The sequence below is a fragment of the Corythoichthys intestinalis genome, chromosome 7, assembly GCF_030265065.1.
Source record: "Corythoichthys intestinalis isolate RoL2023-P3 chromosome 7, ASM3026506v1, whole genome shotgun sequence".
Taxonomy (NCBI): domain Eukaryota; kingdom Metazoa; phylum Chordata; class Actinopteri; order Syngnathiformes; family Syngnathidae; genus Corythoichthys; species Corythoichthys intestinalis.
In genome coordinates this window covers 6,244,633-6,263,646 of record NC_080401.1, presented here as the reverse complement: position 1 = coordinate 6,263,646, position 19,014 = coordinate 6,244,633, and the positions used below count along the sequence as shown (strand labels likewise).

The window sequence follows — 19,014 nt, the reverse complement described above, 5'->3', positions numbered from 1 at the left end:
GTGGGGAGAACAAGTATTTGATACACTGCCAGTGGGAAAACCCATTGGCAGTGTATCAAATACTTGTTCTCCCCACTGTAAAAGTATTTGATACACTGCCGATTTTACTGGTTTTCCCACTTGCAAAGCATGTAGAGGTCTGTAATTTGTATCATAAGTTCTCTTCAACTGTGAGGGACGGAATCTAATACAAAAAAAAACAGAAAATCACGTCAGCCAAGATCTGGTGGCGATACATAGCCCCATCCATCCTCCCCTCAATATGGTGCAGTCGTCCTGTACCCTTGGCAGAGAAGCAGCCCCAAAAAAATGATGTTTCCTCCTCCATGTTTCACGGTTGGGATGGTGTTCTTGGGGTTGTACTCATCCTTCTTTTTCCTCCAAACACGACGAGCCGAGTTTAGACAAAAAAGTTCAATTTTGGTCTCATCCGACCACATGACCTTCTCCCATTGCTCCTCTGGATCATCCAGATGATCAGTGGCAAACTTCAGACGTGTCTGGACATGCACTGGCTTCAGCAGCGGGACCTTGCGTGCGCTGTAGGATTTTAACCCATGACGGCGTAATGTGTTTCCGATGGTTTTCTTCGAGACTGTGGTTCCAGCTCTCTTCAGGTCATTGACCAGGTCCTGCCGTGTAGTTCTGGGCTGATCCCTCACCTTCTTCATGATCAGTGATGCCCCACGAGTTGAGATCTTGCATGGAGCCCCAGAACGAGGCAGATTGACCGTCAACTTGAACTTCTTCCATTTTCTAATAATTGCTCCAACAGTTGTTACAATCTCACCAAGCTGCTTGCTTATTTTCCTGTAGCCCATCCCAGCCTTGTGCAGGTCTATTATTTTATCTCTGATGTCCTTACACAGCTCTTTGGTCTTGGCCATTGTGGAGAGGTTGGAGTTTGTTTGTATGAGCATGTGAACAGGTGTCTTTTATACAGGTAACAAGTTCAAACAGGTGCAGTTACTTCCAGTAATGAGTGGAGAACAAGAGGGGTTCTTAAAAAAGAACTAAGAGGCGAAATATTCACTAGTTGGTAATGTATCAAATACTTATTTCATGCAGCTAAATACAAATTTATTATTTAAAAATTACACAATAACGGTTCGCCCTGTATGGTTCAATACGCCTTTATGAACCGCGCCTTTTCGGTTTTGCAATTAATGTACTCCGAATGCTTGTGGAATGAATTGATCGAGCTGTGTGTGCCTGTGTGTGACGTGAAGCACCACTGTGGAGAAATTCCCGCCCCGCAAGTTTAAATGTCGGATCGCTGTCAAGCTCCTGTGTAAATAGAAGCCGAGTAACGCCCTCTCTCGCTTACGAGTGAAGTGAAAGTGAAACAAGAAAGAAATAGCTATGGCGAGCGGTGGAGAGACCGAATTTTGAGGAAGGACCGGCTTCTTTCAAATCTGCGGTGTGGCAATATTTTGGTTTCCCCGTGGACTACAATGCGCAAGGAGAGAAAATATTGGGGAAAAAAATTGCAAGCATCGGTCTTTGTCAGGTGACGTAACGCTTGCAAAAGCTGCGGTGCATTGTGGGTCGAATCGCCATTTTGGGCGTTCACTTATTGTAAACAACTTAACAGTGAGAGTCGTCTTTGCTTTCATCATTCTCTTTGATAAAATGGGACACTCTTGTTGTGTGAAAGGCTGCTATACTAAATCACACGACAAAAATGGCAGCAAAGTTGACCACAACGTAAGATTTTTTTTCGTTTTCCCACTTGGAAAAGATGTTATGGACAGCAGGTTGAGGAACTAGCGAAGAGGCGTGATGGCCTGGCCTGGGTCGCAGCGGTGAGACGGAAGGGTGACTTAATGCGTGTTTACTCTCGGCATTTTCATTAAGGCAAGTCAGAGCTTTTCTTTGTGTAAGTATTGATCCTGAATATGCTGTTTTTTGCTTTCTAAAGTCGCTATTTTCTCATTGGCTAACCTTAGCTAGCTAGCCAGCCTCACTTGTAAACTACAGGCAAAGAGAGAGGGCAGTGGAAATGGGTAAATCTGTTCGTTAAGGCAAGTAAGAGCTTTTTTTGTGTAAGTATTGATACTAAATATGCTGTTTTTTGCTTTCTAAAGTCGCTATTTTCTCATTGGCTAACCTTAGCTAGCTAGCCAGCCTCACTTGTAAACTACAGGCAAAGAGGGAGGGCAGTGGAAATGGGTTAATCTGTTCGTGATAAATCAGTGTTTAATTTATTCAGTCATAGTTTATGAAAACATTACAGAGTGAATGATTTGAAAGATAAAGGTAAACATCAAAAATGCACAAACATTTTTTTCAATGCGTGAGATTTCCTCTATCTATCCTCACTATATCTGATGGGATGGTAGCATGTCTGATTAAGTGGTTATGATTGTGAAATGCCATGGAAACATCCAATCTTACCTAGCTTTCTAAATAAAACCTAACGTGATTGCAGGTGAACCAGCTTATGAAATGATGGAGACTGACCCAGACTGGGGACCATCCCTACATCTCGGACACACATCTGTTACACCGACAAAGACTGCTCGCTCTGCAAGACTAAGTAGGCGTGAGCAGCTACGGAAAGAGACATTGCAAACACCAGAGATGGGGGTCCAGCAGGATGCAAACATTGAAGAGCTGCAGACCAAGGAGGGACCATCTGAACCTGGTGAAATAAACAGTCACCAACAGAATGAGGAGGGGACACCTGATGCTGGAGAAGAAAGTGGTAAGCTACAGACTGAAGAGGGGACACATGAAGCTGGAGAAGGTGATCAGCTAATCACAGAGGATGAGACGCACAACACCAGTCAGGATGTGACACAGACTGTGATTATTGACTGTTTTGAAATTTTCACAGAGAAACCAAATCTGAAAGCACGTAAAGCACATGCCCAAATGTTTTCCAGCTACAAGTACCACCACACTATTAAGTACTTTATAGGCATTACACCCAAGGGAGCCATTTGTTTCTTATCAAAAGGCTGGGGAGGTTGCACAAGTGACAAACATATAACCCTGAACAGTGGTTTTCTTGATAATTTGTTACCTGGGGACATTGTCTTGGCTGAGAGGTTTTGACATACAGGAATGTGTGGGCCGCTGTCAGTTAGCAGCTAGAGATGTGGAGGAAACTCGGAAAATAGCACATTTGAGAATCCATGTTGAAAGGGTCATCGGAAATGTTTATCAGAAGTATAAGATCTTAACAGGAACCAAACCCATAAACATGATTCTTCCACGTGAAGGTGAAGAAGCCACAATGTTGGATAAGGTTGTCACTCTGTGGTGTGCCCTGACAATAGTTTAATACAATTAGTTTTCTTTTTGTAGTATTTGTGCATGCAAAGTTTTTATACGTTTTAGATGACCTAAACCTGTTTAATAAAGTATGTCAATGACAATTTTGGGGTCTTCCTGAGTCTTTGCCTCTCTTAAGTACATAAAGAACTAGTGTTGGTTTTGATAATGAAAAGTACTTTTCTTTACTAATTACATTCAAACAATGTGGAGATAAACACTATAGGAAATACGATGTTTGCTAACAAAATAAGCATGACAGTTTTACTTTAGATGTATAACTTTTACTAAAATTCTCAAAACAGCAGCAGCACAATGGTAAACAAAATAGCAATACAAGGAAATCTAAAATATGTGCGTACGAAGTAAAATAACGCTAGTTGTAGAATAACGTGTTCAAGTAAATTTGTCCCACTTCACATGACAAGTCTCATTGAGAAGTGCACATCTTGGCATGGCAATGTCAACGCTGAAACAATATATTGCTCAATAAATTTGCATGTCATTATGACAGTTCCATCACCTGTTTTAGTCATGTGATGTTTAAGATGATATTCAAGGTACAATTCATGTTCAACAATGTTCATGTAAGAGCTGTATCATGTTTCCGAGAGGAGCAACGAGAGTGACGGCTGTGTTGTCGCAGTCCTGCGGTCGAAATGAGAAGAGATCCTGCACCCAGCCATTCGTGAAATGTCCATGAGCTTCGAGAGATTTATAGTTTTTAAACTGTTCACTTGTGTAAGCGCTGATACCGTAAACGAGGTAGTTTGTTATATCCAACGATGAAGTTGGAGGCAGTAATGTGGCGTCGGAGCTGCTCCTGTTGTGGTGTGTTTTCATGCGCGGTACACTCAAAATGGCGCTTGGGGGTGTGTCCGCTAGTTTTGGCACGTGACCGACAAAGACCGATTGCTCAGCGCTTGTTCCCCATGGTAATGGCAACACTTTTATAACATGACTCCGGCACCTCAGCCTGCATTACCTACAGATATCACTTTCTCAGGGCAGGACAACCCCAAAGATAACACCAGTGAAAACACACGGCAGGCTTCGTTAATTTATTTGCAATGCTTGAACCGCGTTACATTATTCCCTCGCGGACATATTTTTCCAACAACGTAATCCCCGACATTTTTGAAATGGCAGGCAAAGCCATCGAAGATGATTTCGCTAAAGCACATAGTTTCGCTCTGACCACTGATAGTTGGACGTCCCGTGCTACTAACTGTGACGGTCCACTATAATTCATACCTGTCAAGTTGTACGGTCTCGTCGTAATTTGTACAAGTGAGCACTGATTTTTAAATGTGTATGCCGTACGTTACGTTCAAAATCTGCACGTTTTTCGTGCATTACGTTTTTTTTTTTTTTTTTTCTTCATCCGTTCGGATTTGGTCACCGTTTCTGCAACGAGACAATGTTCGTTTGGTTGAATGACGCGAGAAAAAGTCAGACAAGGAGAGGGAAGAGTGTTTGTTGAGACGCTGTAGCAAACGCAATGCTAGGCTAGGTGGCTCCAATATTTCCTGACTGTAGCCAACAGAATACAATCTGCGCCTAGATACCTCTTGCACATAGAACTACATGCGAAATGACGGACTCAGTAGCGTTAGTAAACAGCCGCCATTTTAGAGCAGTAAACTTCTCAGAAAGGCTCTGTTGTAGTAAACCTTCCGAGTGAACCTAAATTTTGACTTGAGTCTGTCTTTAAAGGATGAAACAGTTTTAAAATTTTCACATGTCGAAAGTAGACAGAAGGGAACTAATGCAAAAACGGGAGCAATTTTATCAATTTTAACGGTTGATTTACAACATCAAATGACCTCCAAACGTAGCAAAGTTTACTATGTTTTTTTTTTTTTTTTTTTTTTTTTTTTTAATTAAAAAAAAAAGAATGAATGAATGGGAAAAAAAAAAAAAACATGAAAGGTATCACCAGTTACTTTGCCAAGAACCTTTTTTACTACTGTGTGTGTATTTCAGTAGCCAGTCACTACACTAGCCAAAGAGCTAAGAGGCATTTTAACAGTCGAAAATGTTGACATTTTAAGTGTTTATTTCATTTTTTATATTTAATTTAATTAATTAATTTATTTATTATTATTATTTTATTATTATTATTATATATTTATTATATTATTATTTATTTATTTATTTTTATAGTTTATTTTTTAAATAAAGGCAGTTTAAAAAAAAAAAAAAAAAAAAAAGCAAACCGAACCGAAACTGTGATCCCAAAACCGAGGTTCAAACCAAACCGTGGGCTACCTGAACCATTGCAACCCTAATATATATGTATATATATTTATATATATATATATATATATATATATTAGGGCTGTCAAAATTATCGCGTTAACGGCCGTTAATTAATTTTTTAAATTAATCACGTTAAAATATTTGACGCAATTAACGCCTGCACTGAATGACCCGCTTGCACATTGTCTCAAACAGATTACAATGAGGCCGTTTATGGACATTAAGAGTGAAGAGAATGCCACCAGCCGCTTGGGGGCAGCGCCGTTCCATCCTAATGTTATTTCTATGTGGGAGAATTACTAGTTGTGAGACGTTTATGCTGTATGCACAATGCAATGCAAATTGCTATATGTGCTCCACACATATTTCGGTAAGTTTTCTTTCTTTTAGTGGCAATTTGTGTCTCTTGTTGTATTTTAGGTAAGATATGTAGAGATGTATGTTATAAAGGCGAGTGCCGTTTATTGGCATAAACTTCGGCAGCTCCTTCACAACAAAAATAAGTATCGTTTAGTGAAAGCACAACAAAAATAATATTCCTATCTCTCAAAAAAAAAAGTAATGTTCACAAAAAGAAAAGCACTTCAGTCTATAGTAATGAGGCCCTATTCTCACACATTTAAACACAATGAACTGGCATTCCATATCAAAATAGCTACGCTAAATACACGTAAAACTTACTCAGACTTTGGTCACTCTATTCTTATTATTGTTATTTTTATTCTTATTATTATTATATTAACTCTACTTTTGATTGAAAATTTTACAAATTTTGTTAAAACGAAAACATGAAGAGGGGTTTTAATATAAAATTACTATAACTTGTAACTATAACATTTATCTTTTAAGAACTACAAGTCTTTCTATCCGTGGATCACTTTAACAGAAAGAATGTTAATAATGCCAGTTGTGGATTTATTGTTACGATAAACAAATACAGTACTTATGTACAGTATGTTGTCTGTATATATCCGTCTTGTGTCTTATCTTTCCATTCCAACAATAATTTACAGAAAAATATGGCATATTTTAGAGATGGTTTGAATTGCGATTAATTTCGATTAATTAATTTTTAAGCTGTGATTAACTCAATTAAAAATTTTAATTGTTTGACAGCCCTAGTTTTAATATAACATTTCTATAACTTTTACTAACATTTATCTTTTAAGAACTACAAGTCTTTCTATCCATGGATCTCTTTAACAGAATGTTAATAATGTTAATGCCATCTTGTTGATTTATTGTTATAATAAACAAATACAGTACTTATGTACCGTATGTTGAAAGTATATATTCATCTTGTGTCTTATCTTTCCATTCCAACAATAATTTACAGAAAAATATGGCATATTTTATAGATGGTTTGAATTGTGATTAATTACGATTAATTAATTTTGAAGTTGTAATTAACTCGATTAAAAATTTTAATCGTTCGTTTGACAGCCCTAATATATATATACATATATATAGTAATGTCCATAACTGTGTGCGAGCCCTTGAAGGGGCCATCAGACTGCAGAGTGGTGACATAGCGGGAAGCAAGCAAAGAGGGAAGGAGAAAGGCATGTGAGCGAAGTTAGCGGTCGCATGTTGCGGATGCCGCTGTTATTTTGTTTATTATTTTCCATTGATGCCACAATAAAATGGGAAATTCATCACCGACTCCTCTCCTTTCTATTTCCCCATTCGGGGCTATTACAATATATTTTTTACGTCGTCGGGCGGAGTTGCAGTAGGACGGAAGGAAGGAGTAGGTAGAAAGTTCTCGGTCGTGTGTAGATGAGCGAAGTATTGCATGTGTCGCGTTCAAAAACTGCTCTGATTTTTAGCCATCAACGACCTTTCTGTCCGCGACATTGTGGACCCCAGCACGTCTACTGCACATCATTTGGTTAGACTCGTCATGTGTAGATATACTAGAAAGTGTCCTTTCTATTTTATCCTAATGTGACGACCGTCAATCCTCCCCCTGTGTTTTATTCCAACACATTGTTGAGAACAGCAAAGGGGGCTAATGGCTAAAAATCTGAGCAGTTCTTGAACGTGACACGAGCATCGATACCAAGCAAGCTTAAACGTCATCTCCAAACGAAACACCCGTCGCTTCAAAACAAGTCGATGGACTATTTTGTTCGCCTTTGTGAAAATACAGAGAAAAAGGCAACTTTTTTGACAAAAACTACGAAGGTAAATGAGAAACCCCTCAAAGCTAGTTGTTGCTAAATCCAAAAAGTCCCACACCGTGACAGACATTAATTAATACTACCTGCCTGCAAAGCCATTTTCTGTGAGATGCTCGGCCCAGATGTGGTCAAAGACATTGCTCAAGTCCCCCTGTCTGATAATTCTGAGCTTTTTCAAGCCTAACTGCTATAAAAAACTAATAATAAAAACAGAGGAAGACTGAGAGCTGTTGAAGAATAAGGATATCGACTTTGTGTTCATCTAAACAGGCTCAAGTTTCACACTGAGTAAGTATACATACTGAGAAATTGTTTGATAATTAAATATACTGTACAGAAAATAATTTTGGAACATTTTTTGTTTGTGGTGTGCCGCGAATTTTTTCCCAATGTAATAACGTGCCGTGAGTCAAAAACTGTTGCAAAACACTGCTTTAAAGGGTTAATATCCAATATAAATGACGTATGGATGGATACATTTGCATTTAAGCTTATTGAATTGTTTTAAAACATTGATTTTGACTTTTTTTGTGTGTGTATGTAATCTTATTGTTACTGCTCATGTGCATAATGTGCTCGTGACTCTTGGAATAAAACGTCAACCTTGTATTTGCCGAACACTTACGCCTACTACACTACTGTACAATATTTTAATGTCGTTAAGGTTGTAGCTTATTGAAAAGCCGATCATTTTATCTTTTAAAACCACTGATCGACAAGAGTATTGTATTAACATCTGAAGATTTAGTATCACACACCTGATGACACGCAGACTGCGACCGTGCCTTTTCCCCGCCAACCCCCTCAGAATACCCCGCCCACACTGTGTGTGTCCGAGTCCTCGAGTGGCGGCGGTGCCGAGTCTCGTCACGCCGGTCGTCTGCGGACGTTGCCGTGGACATGGCGGCGTCGGCTGCGACGGCCCCGGAGCAGGAGGACCGCAGGCCGATCCGGAGGGTTCGATCCAAGAGTGACACACCTTACATCAATGAAGCGAGGATCTCTTTGCACCTGGAGACAGGTAAAGCAGTCGACATTCATTAGCCGCATCCTCATATCATATTGTTTGAGACTCGCATGGACAGTCGCAGCCCTTTAGGAACGGTATACTGTAAAGCGCCTCCCGTCGCCTTTGCATTAATGACAGCCCCGAGAGACATCAGCATGACTCTGGGGTTTCACGAATGCGGGTTGACGGTACCCATGATGCTCAGCTGCACGTTGAAGGATAGGCTACTAACCTCACAGTGACTCATGCACTGTGAGACGTGCGAGGAGGGAAATCTCCGTCTATCAAGGTTTTATTTTAAATGGATGGTTTAGGCAATTATCTCTCAAAAAGCGATTGCTGTTTAAAAAATGATTCGAAAGTGACGCCTCGTTGTAGTAAAATGCTAATGTCAACTAATACTGCGTTAAACGCTGCATTGAGAGAAAGAGACGCGCTCTCGTGTCAAATGGTGCTTAATGCTGTCTAATGCTGTGATTGTAACAATTTTCTTTGTTGCCATGGTCACGATGATACTGCAACAAAGACTGCACAGCTAAATCATTGCTATTCCTCCCATCAGTAACGCCGCAATCAACCTAAACGTTGAAGAGGGCTTCCAATCTTAACGCGTCTAACTGCTCACTGTCTCTTGGTGCTGAAACAGATATAGCTACGAAAGCTTGCACTGTAAAACAGCGTCCATGAGCCAACACGACACCCCCCCCCCCCCCCCAACTCACAGTAATGCATCTTAAGTGCTATAGACCCTCCCCTAGGAAGGAAAAAAAAAAAAAAAATGAGACAAATCCACAGCACATGATTTGCGTTGACCTCTACTCATGGCTGTACACCACCTTTTTTTTTGTAATACATTCAAGTAGACTATACAATAATGAAGAAGGGACGTGTGTACATCATCTTTAAACTGGATCAAATACAGTGGGGCAAATAAGTATTTAGTCAACCACTAATTGTGCAAGTTCTCCCACTTGAAAATACTAGAGAAGCCAGTAATTGTCAACATGGGTAAACCTCAACCATGGGAGACAGAATGTGGAAAAAAACCAGAAAATCACAGTTTGATTTTTAAAGAATTTATTTGCAAATCATGGTGGAAAGTAAATATTTGGTCAATACCAAAAGCTCATCTCAATACTTTGTTATGTACCCCTTGTTGGCAAAAACGGAGGCCAAACGTTTTCTGTAACCCTTCACAGGCTTTTCACACACTGTTGCTGGTATTTTGGCCCATTCCTCCATGCAGATCTCCTCTAGAGCAGGGATGTTTGGGGGCTGTCGTTGGGCAACACGGACTTTCAACTCCCTCCACAGATTTTCTATGGGGTTGAGATCTGGAGACTGGCTAGGCTACTCCAGGACATTGAAATGCTTCTTACGAAGCCACTCCTTTGTTGCCCTGGCTGTGTGTTTGGGATCATTGTCATGCTGAAAGATCCAGCCACGTCTCATCTTCAATGCCCTTGCTGATTGAAGGAGATTTTCACTCAAAATCTCTCGATACATGGCCCCATCCATTCTTTCCTTTACACAGATCAGTCGTCCTGGTCGCTTTGCAGAAAAACAGCCCCAAAGCATAATGTTTCCACCCCCATGCTTCACAGTGGGTATGGTGTTCTTCAGATGCAATTCAGTATTCTTTCTCCTCCAAACACGAGAATCTGTGTTTCTACCCAAAAGTTCTATTTTGGTTTCATCTGACCATAACACATTCTCCCAGTCCAATTCTGGATCATCCAAATGCTCGCTAGCGAACCGCAGACGGGCCTGGACGTGTACTGGCTTCAGCAGGGGGACACATCTGGCAGTGCAGGATTTGAGTCCCTGGCGGCGCATTGTGTTACTGATACTAGCCTTTGTTACTGTGGTCCCAGCTCTCTGTAGGTCATTCACTAGGTCCCCCCGTGTGGTTCTGGGATTTTTGCCCACCGTTCATGTTATCATTTTGACGCCACGGGGTGAGATCTTGCATGGAGCCCCAGATCGAGGGAGATTATCAGTGGTCTTGTATGTCTTCCATTTTCTAATAATTGCTCACATGGTTGATTTCTTTACATCAAGCGTTTTACCTATTGCAGATTCAGTCTTCCCAGCCTGGTGCAGGTCTACAATTTTGTCTCTGGTGTCCTTCGACAGCTCTTTGGTCTTGGCCATTGTGGAGTTTGGAGTGTGACTGACTGAGGTTGAGGACAGGTGTCTTTTATACCGATAATGAGTTAAAACAGGTGCCATTAATACAGGTAACGAGTGGAGCCTCGTTAGACCTCGTTAGAAGAAGTTATACCTCTTTGACAGTCAGAAATGTTGCTTGTTTGTAGGTGACCAAATACTTATTTTCCACTCTAATTGGAAATAAATTATTTAAAAATCGAACAATGTATTTTCTGTTTTTTTCCTCCCACATTCTGTCTCTCATGCTTGAGGTTTACCCATGTTGACAATTACAGGCCTCTCTAATCTTTTCAAGTAGGAGAACTTGCACAATTGGTGGTTGACTAAATACTTATTTGCCCCATTGTATCCTCATACCACTGCGTAACAGGTGATTTCTCATCTACCCAATTAAATAACACTAATTTTCATGCTTTGAGTCATAATTTAGCATACAATTTAAATTTGTTCTTGTCTTTAAATTTTTTGAAAGGTAGCAGCCCCAACGGAATCTGACCCAGATCTTTATAAACTTTACTTTTCAAAATACAACTTATTTCCCTAGTTAAACAATGCCAAAATTTGAAAATCTTCAAGAATGTCCAGAGGCAGTGCAGATGAGTCCTATGTCTTATCTTATATCTAGAAGACAAGGGTGGTGTCTTTGGATCAATCAAATAAGACCGTTAATCTGTGTTGTCTTTGTAAACCTTTTAAATTGAATTTCTTTATTGTTAACAAATAACGAGTGGGCAGATCATTTAGTCTGTCCAACCCTGCTCATTATAATGATACTGGAGCGATTCTTCTCAATATGGGTTTTTGATGCACACAAATTTGTGTGTATTCCAGAAATCTATGCTGCTTCTAATACATGTGCTTGCAAGCTTGCCTTTTCTGCCAATATGTGTGGGAGGAAATGTGGATGTGAGTATTTATTGTAGTAAACAAGAGTTAGTCAAAATAGCTTTTGCCAAATGGGCTTTCAATGAGCTTTTAATTTTGTCTTGTCATTCAGCTACTAATATCACAGCATCAGGTGTTTGCGTAAGTATTTTGTTTAAGGACTCTTCAACAGGGTTGCAAGGCCTTAGGACAGTGACCACAACTTTCAGGCTGAGATAAGACTAACTATCATGGCGGAACAAAAACAGGGATAAAAACTTTTGCATGCCTGTCAATCTGATCACGGAAAATATGATTAGAACAAAAATTCGGCATATAATTCAATAGCAACTGCTGGGTGTGAGGGAACCCCAGTCAACGACTTGATGTAACATTTGCCTGTAATATGGTGGCATGCCAAGAAATTAATCGGAGCGATAATTTTGGAAAATACCAGAATACACGCAAATATTACCGTATTGGCCCGAATATAAGACGGCCCTGATTATAAGACGACCCCCTCTTTTTCAAGACTCAAGTTTGAAAAAAGACTTTTTGAACACCAAATTAATTTTTTAACTGAAAATAAATACAGTACATTTGAAACAAATGATTATAACAATATATTGCGAGAAAAAGCATGTTATTTTGCCTCATTCAAATCTTAATATCTGAACATTTAAATATGTAAACTAAAGTGCAATCACATTCGTAAATGAATGGCTTCTGGTTTTTGAAATGTAAATAAACCAATCTGTTGTGATTAAACAACAAAATTGCAATAACTGCATTAACCTTAAGGGGTTCGCTTTGGCCAGGAGAGTCAAGTTCAGCATTCGCTTCAATGCTACCTGGCGCCATCTAGCGTCGTGAATGGGTATAATGTCTAGACCCCGAATATAAGACAACCCCCACTTTTTCAGTCTTATTTCAATGCAAAAAACACCGTCCTATACGGTGGCTGAGAGGTGTCAGGAAAAAATGCGAAGTCCAAATACTTTGCAAATAGAAAAAAGCACGAACCCCAATTGCAAATGCTTTCCAAATTAAAAAAAAGCAGGAATGCAAACTGCACCAACACGATCCCTAATTCCTAAAGCGCGATTGCAAATTGGCAAAAGCACGAACCCTAATTGCCACAACACGACAGCAAATGACTCGCAGCACGAATGCATACTGCCACAACACGATCCCCAATTCCTAAAGCGCGATTGCAAATTGGCAAAAGAACAAACCCCAATTGCCACAACAAGGCAGCAAATGGCTTGCAGCACGAATGCAAAAGGCTTCCAAGACCATTGCAAAGACGATGACCCAGAAGTTAAAAAAAAAAAAAAAAAAAAAAAGACACTTTGTATATTTATACATGTGCTTTGTGATCATCTCTACGGACCTCCGTGAAGTTGCCCCCCCATCAGACGCAAATTTATATAAAAATGATGTCAATCGTTTGTGCTGCAACAGTTTTGTAGATACAGTATTATGCTTTTATTGAGATACTTATTTCGAGCGGTAACGTCACTCGTGGCTTTTTCCTAGCTTAGCTCCCCAGCTAATGGAGCGTACTAACTCTCTCAAAAACAGAGGGGTGTCATAATAACTAGCACGAACGTAGCACAAACAAATTCAGGTCCATTTTGCAGTAAATGGGGGGCTTGAGATATTAATTTCGAGTGATGACGTCCTTCTAAGCCCCCCATTTACTGCAAAATGGTTCCGAAGTGGTGCCATTCGCTTGTGCTACGTTCGTGCTAGTTGTTAGGACACCCCTCTGTCATGTTATGTTAATGGTACGTACCAACTCTCTCAATAACAGAGGGGTGTCCTAACAACTAGCACAAACGTAGCACAAAAGAATGGCACCACTTCGGAACTATTTTGCAGTAAATGAGGGGCTGAGAGGGACGTTATCACTCGAAATTAATATCTCAAGCCCCCCAATTTACTGCAAAATGGACCCAAATTTGTTTGTGCTACGTTCGTGCTAGTTGTTAGGACACCCCTCTGTTATTGAGAGAGTTGGTACGCTCCATTAACCGCGGGAGCTAAGCTAGGAAAAAACTACAAGTGATGTCACCACTCGAAATTATTATCTCAATAAAAGCATAATACTGCATCTACAAAACCGTTGCAGCACAAACATTTGACATCATTTTTATACAAATTTACGTCTGATGGGGGGGTGCAACTTTACAGAGGTCCGTAGAGATGGTCACAAAGCACATGTAGCAATATACAAAGTGTCGTCTTCTTTTTTTTTTTTAACCCTTTCTTCTGAGTTATGGTCTTTGCAATTGTCTTGCGAGCCTTTTGCCTTCGTGCTTTCGTGCTGCAAGCCAGCAAATGGCTTGCAGCACGAATGCAAAAGGCTTCCAAGACCATTGCAAAGACGATGACCCAGAAGTTAAAAAAAAAAAAAAAAAAAAAAAGACACTTTGTATATTTATACATGTGCTTTGTGATCATCTCTACGGACCTCCGTGAAGTTGCCCCCCCATCAGACGCAAATTTATATAAAAATGATGTCAATCGTTTGTGCTGCAACAGTTTTGTAGATACAGTATTATGCTTTTATTGAGATACTTATTTCGAGCGGTAACGTCACTCGTGGCTTTTTCCTAGCTTAGCTCCCCAGCTAATGGAGCGTACTAACTCTCTCAAAAACAGAGGGGTGTCATAATAACTAGCACGAACGTAGCACAAACAAATTCAGGTCCATTTTGCAGTAAATGGGGGGCTTGAGATATTAATTTCGAGTGATGACGTCCTTCTAAGCCCCCCATTTACTGCAAAATGGTTCCGAAGTGGTGCCATTCGCTTGTGCTACGTTCGTGCTAGTTGTGGCAATTGGGGTTCGTGCTTTTGCCAATTTGCAATCACGCTTTAGGAATTGGGGATCGTGTTGGTGCAGTCTGCATTCCTGCTTTGTGTCTTTTGGAAAGCGTTTGCAATTGGGGTTTGTGCTTTTTTCTATTTGCAAAGTGTTTGGGCTTTGCAGTTCGCCTGACACCTCTCGGCCACCGTAGTCTTATATTCGGGCCAATACGGTATAACACTGCACACCATACATGCTCCAGGAACCTTTATTTTCTCAGCTGATCACTGACCACAGATACTTTAAAACTAAGCGTACATAACGAGAAAAAAAAATCACATATAGTGCATCAAAATACACTAAACATTCGTTTGTTGTCATTAGCTAATGCTAATATAGAATGGAAGAGGCCATTGACGGATAGGGGGTACCCAGGACTTGAACTGTATCTATTCATTTTTGTTGCTTCATTTCTTAATTGTGTATCATATTGCCTCTGCAAAGCCCTTTGAGACATCTGTTGTGATTTAGGGCTATACAAATAAAATTGAATTGAATTGAATTGACGTGCTAATAAAAATAAGCCTTTTCTTGAGCACACACAAATGCCTCGGGAACATTCATGAAAAAAAAAAAAAAAAAAACAATATTCACAGGCATATGGCCTTTGCACACTTCCAAAGAGGTCAACAAAGTTTGATAGTTCTTCTACTACTACAACTTCTATTGTTGTGACTATTGTCGGTGCTTCTCTACGCATTGCTTCCTAGATGTTAAGGTGCACACACACTCAAGGGGATCCTTTTGATGAATTCCTTGCAATGGGTCGCTCTTATTTTTTTTTCTTTTTTAAATTTGTTATTATTATGTATGCTGCGTTGCTTATACCGAGCACCTGAAGTGTGTATTGTATGGTGGCTAAATTCAGGGTAGCAATATAGATCTGAAAAGAACTGGCTTTAAAATATAGTGTGAGTCCATCTTTCATGTGCGTATATTACTGTATTCGTAGCTCTTCCTCTACAGAGTACATTATAAACTAGGCTTTGAGCAGATATGTTCGCTACATCTAAACAAGACAAAAAAATATAGTGAGATGTAGCAAGAATTTACATGCATAGAAATGCTCACACGGCCTAGCTGCTTCCCACCGAAAAACACTCAACCTGCACTCATTCTCTGCTGGCATGTGTACTCATCTATTCAGCTTAGACAAGTTAGTCATTGTGCTGTGGGACAAAACCTGAGCCAAGTGAAGCTTTTAATACCCAAGTTGACATATAAAACAAAGTTTGAAGAACTCTCAGAGATTAAAGCGTTCATATTGGGAGGTTGCCTCAAAACTAGTTGAGGCAACATCATAACCAGTCATCCAACGTCCCGCCTCATTTTGGAATCTAATACAGTGATCCCTCCCTACTTCTCACTTCAAACGCCCTTACTCAATCCCGAATTTTTATTTGCAATAAAAATAAATAAATAAATAAATAGGCCTACAGTATTTATTTAAAAATATTCAGATATATGCATGTATACATGTACAAATCATTACTTTTGTTTTTTTCTCATTGTGAATTAAGCCTGAACGATATATCGTTTAAACATCGCCATCGCGATGTGCGTGTGCGCAATAGTCCCATCGCAAGCACGTGCGATAGTTTTTCTTTTTTTTTGATCCACATACGCCTCACGTTCTGGTCTGCCCATAGCCTCCTACCCTCCCTCTCCCAGCCTTTTGATCGTCTCAGTCACTGCGGCACAACAATGGCTTTGATCTGGCCAAAGAAGCAGACTTCACACGGGCATCTGTCAATCATCGTTTAACTTGTTAAACAATTGCAAGGAAGCCGCGCTGGAATGAATGTGTGTAATGTGGGGACGTTGGAGACATTTAAATGCCAGAAGTGAACATGAGGAGTTTGAAATTTCTACATGTCACTTCAACGGTCACAGCTAAAGTAGATAAACAGAAGCATTTAATAAAGCCAAGCATTTATCTGCTACAGTACTTTATTCTTGTTCAAAAATGATTTGGTTGGACAGTTATGTTTAAAACTTATCATAATTATGAAATTTGAAGTGCTTAAAAACCATTTATTTATATACATTTTTTAAATCACTTTGGGGGGTGGGGGGAGTGAGAAAAAAACATGTCTTATACACGGTGACCCAAAAAAAAGTTTACACTGCCATAATACAACTTAAATGCCATGTTTATTCAGTTTAGAATTAGAATTGAATCACAAATTATACATTATTGTAAAGAACATGTACAGTACACTCTATTTTTCAATGTGCCCTCCCTTAAGTGTCACAACAGCCTCCAGGCGCCTGCGGAACGCTTCTTTATGTAGGATGCTGTCATCTTTTCCCAAGATCTAACAATGGACCTCTCCAAGGCTGCCACAGAAGTTTGTGGCTTCTTACAGGCACTGTCCTCCACAGTTGCCCATATGCTATAATCCAGGGGATTGAGATCTGGACTCTGGGGTGGCCACATATCACCTTGTCAATCAATTTTTTGGTCCGCACAGATCGGCACTTCCAGACCCAGGTTTTCGTGAGGCTGTTCCAATATCTTTCAGCTTCTTTTTAACTTTGTAGACTGCACATCTGGATATTCTCGGATTTGCTGCAATCTCAGTAGGTGTCAGACCGGCACGCAGCAATTCAGGTACAGCTAAAGTTTTCTTCATTTTCAGCAGAAGCACAGGAATTGTAGAGACGAGAGATTACCAGCTGCATTGAGTGACCTTAATGAATCACTTAAGCATGGCAACCTATTTAGATATGTTTCAATGGCTTTTAAACAAGCAGTCAACTGAGTGTAAACTTTTTTTTGGGTCAACCTGTATGTATCTCTTTCCAATGCTAAATCTGAATAAATACATTGGGCACAAAAAACACACACACCAAAAAAATTTTAAATGGGGGGGTGGGCTACTTCGCGGTTTTTCACTTATCGCGGCGGGTTCTGGTCCCCATTAACCGCGAAAAACAAGGGATGACTGTACACTGTGGTGATCTAAAGTCTTTCCAAACAGCTATTTAAGTCATCTTGTAAAAATATCTTGAAAAAAATATATATAAATTTTTTTTAATATCGCAATATAATATCGCAATATATCGCAAACCCAAAAAAAATCGCAGCAATAGTTTTTCCCAATATCGTTCAGGCCTATTGTGAATTGATAGTTTCATTTTCATTCCTCCGCCGGAATCGATAAGCCCTGTGCAACTATGCCATACTTGAGCACTAGAGGCAGCAACACAAGTACAAGCAAGATTACGCAGGTGAACAAGATACTGACCAATGAAAACCAACAATGAGAGCAGCGCACCTTCAGATGGGTGCTGTACACTTTTGTATAGAAGGTGGGAGTATGCACCTGTAATTCAGACATTAAAAGCACTCACCTTTCAGCGAAATTTGCCATTTGTGAAGTAAAAAAGGGTGACCTACATGAATTGTGTAGATCCGAGGAGAACATTTTTAGGGGGAAGGGGAGTCGTAATTCCATCTAACTAACGACATGTTTTATTGAAGTTGCTAAGCCTGTCGCGATATGCAATGAGTCCATTTATCGTAAGGTAAATAAAAATGACGGCGGTAATTTTCACGGCTGCGTTTTATCACCATGTGCGTGCGTCCATAAACTTGTGCGTGCGTGTAGATGACATACAGTTGTGGTCAAAAGTTTACATACACTTGTGAAGAACATAATGTCATGGCTCTCTTGAGTTTCCAGTTATTTCTACAACTCTGATTTTTTCCGATAGAGTGATTGGAACAGATACTTCTTTGTCACAAAAAACATTCATGAAGTTTGGTTCTTTTATGACTTTATTATGGGTTAACAGAAAAAGTGATCAAATCTGCTGGGTCAAAAAATATACATACAGCAACACGAATTGGCAATTTCTTGTGAATGATTATTGACTTGAACAATCAACGACTTGAACAAGTCAGGAAAGTAACTTGGAGCCATTTCAAAGCAGCTGCAGGTCCCAAGAGCAACAGTGCAAACAATTGTTTGTAAGTATAAAGTGCATGACACTGTTTTGTCACTGCCACGATCAGAAAGAAAACGCAAGCTATCACCTGCTGCTGAGAGAAAATTGGTCAGGAGGGTGAAGATTCAACCGAGAATCACCAAAAAGCGTTTTTTGCATCTCCATGGACTGAGAGGCTGCCGTGCAAGAAGGAAGCCCTTGCTCCAAAAGCGGCACCTTAAGGCTCGACTGAAGTTTGCTGCTGATCACATGGACAAAGATGAGACCTTCTGGAGGAAAGTTCTGTGGTCAGACGAAACAAAAATCGAGCTGTTTGGCCACAATGCCCAGCAATATGTTTGGAGGAGAAAAGGTGAGGCCTTTAACCCCAATTACACCAGCAATATGTTTGGAAGAGGAAAGGTGAGGCCTTTAAC

The 19,014-nt window shown here is 40.0% G+C and overlaps 2 protein-coding genes across 3 annotated transcripts in view; both read left to right on the top strand.

Annotated features, from left to right (window-relative positions):
* The first annotated feature begins 1,583 nt into the window (after positions 1 to 1,583).
* On the top strand, positions 1,584 to 3,377 carry LOC130919411 (uncharacterized). 2 transcript variants are annotated; one of them, XM_057842078.1, is made up of 2 exons: positions 1,584 to 1,857; positions 2,432 to 3,377. In XM_057842078.1, the coding sequence occupies exon 2, from the start codon at positions 2,449 to 2,451 to the stop codon at positions 3,058 to 3,060; it is 612 nt and encodes a 203-aa protein (XP_057698061.1). In that variant the 5' UTR covers positions 1,584 to 1,857; positions 2,432 to 2,448; the 3' UTR covers positions 3,061 to 3,377. The 2 variants fall into 2 exon arrangements, with proteins under 2 accessions (XP_057698061.1, XP_057698060.1); XM_057842077.1 differs by having other exon boundaries at positions 1,584 to 1,879.
* Positions 3,378 to 8,529: 5,152 nt separating this feature from the next.
* phactr1 (phosphatase and actin regulator 1) overlaps positions 8,530 to 19,014 on the top strand; it is a 60,813-nt gene continuing 50,328 nt past the window's right edge. The window contains exon 1 of the mRNA XM_057841231.1: positions 8,530 to 8,745. Coding sequence (XP_057697214.1) covers positions 8,625 to 8,745 — 121 coding nt within the window. The 5' untranslated portion in view covers positions 8,530 to 8,624. The remainder of the gene's footprint in view (positions 8,746 to 19,014) is intronic.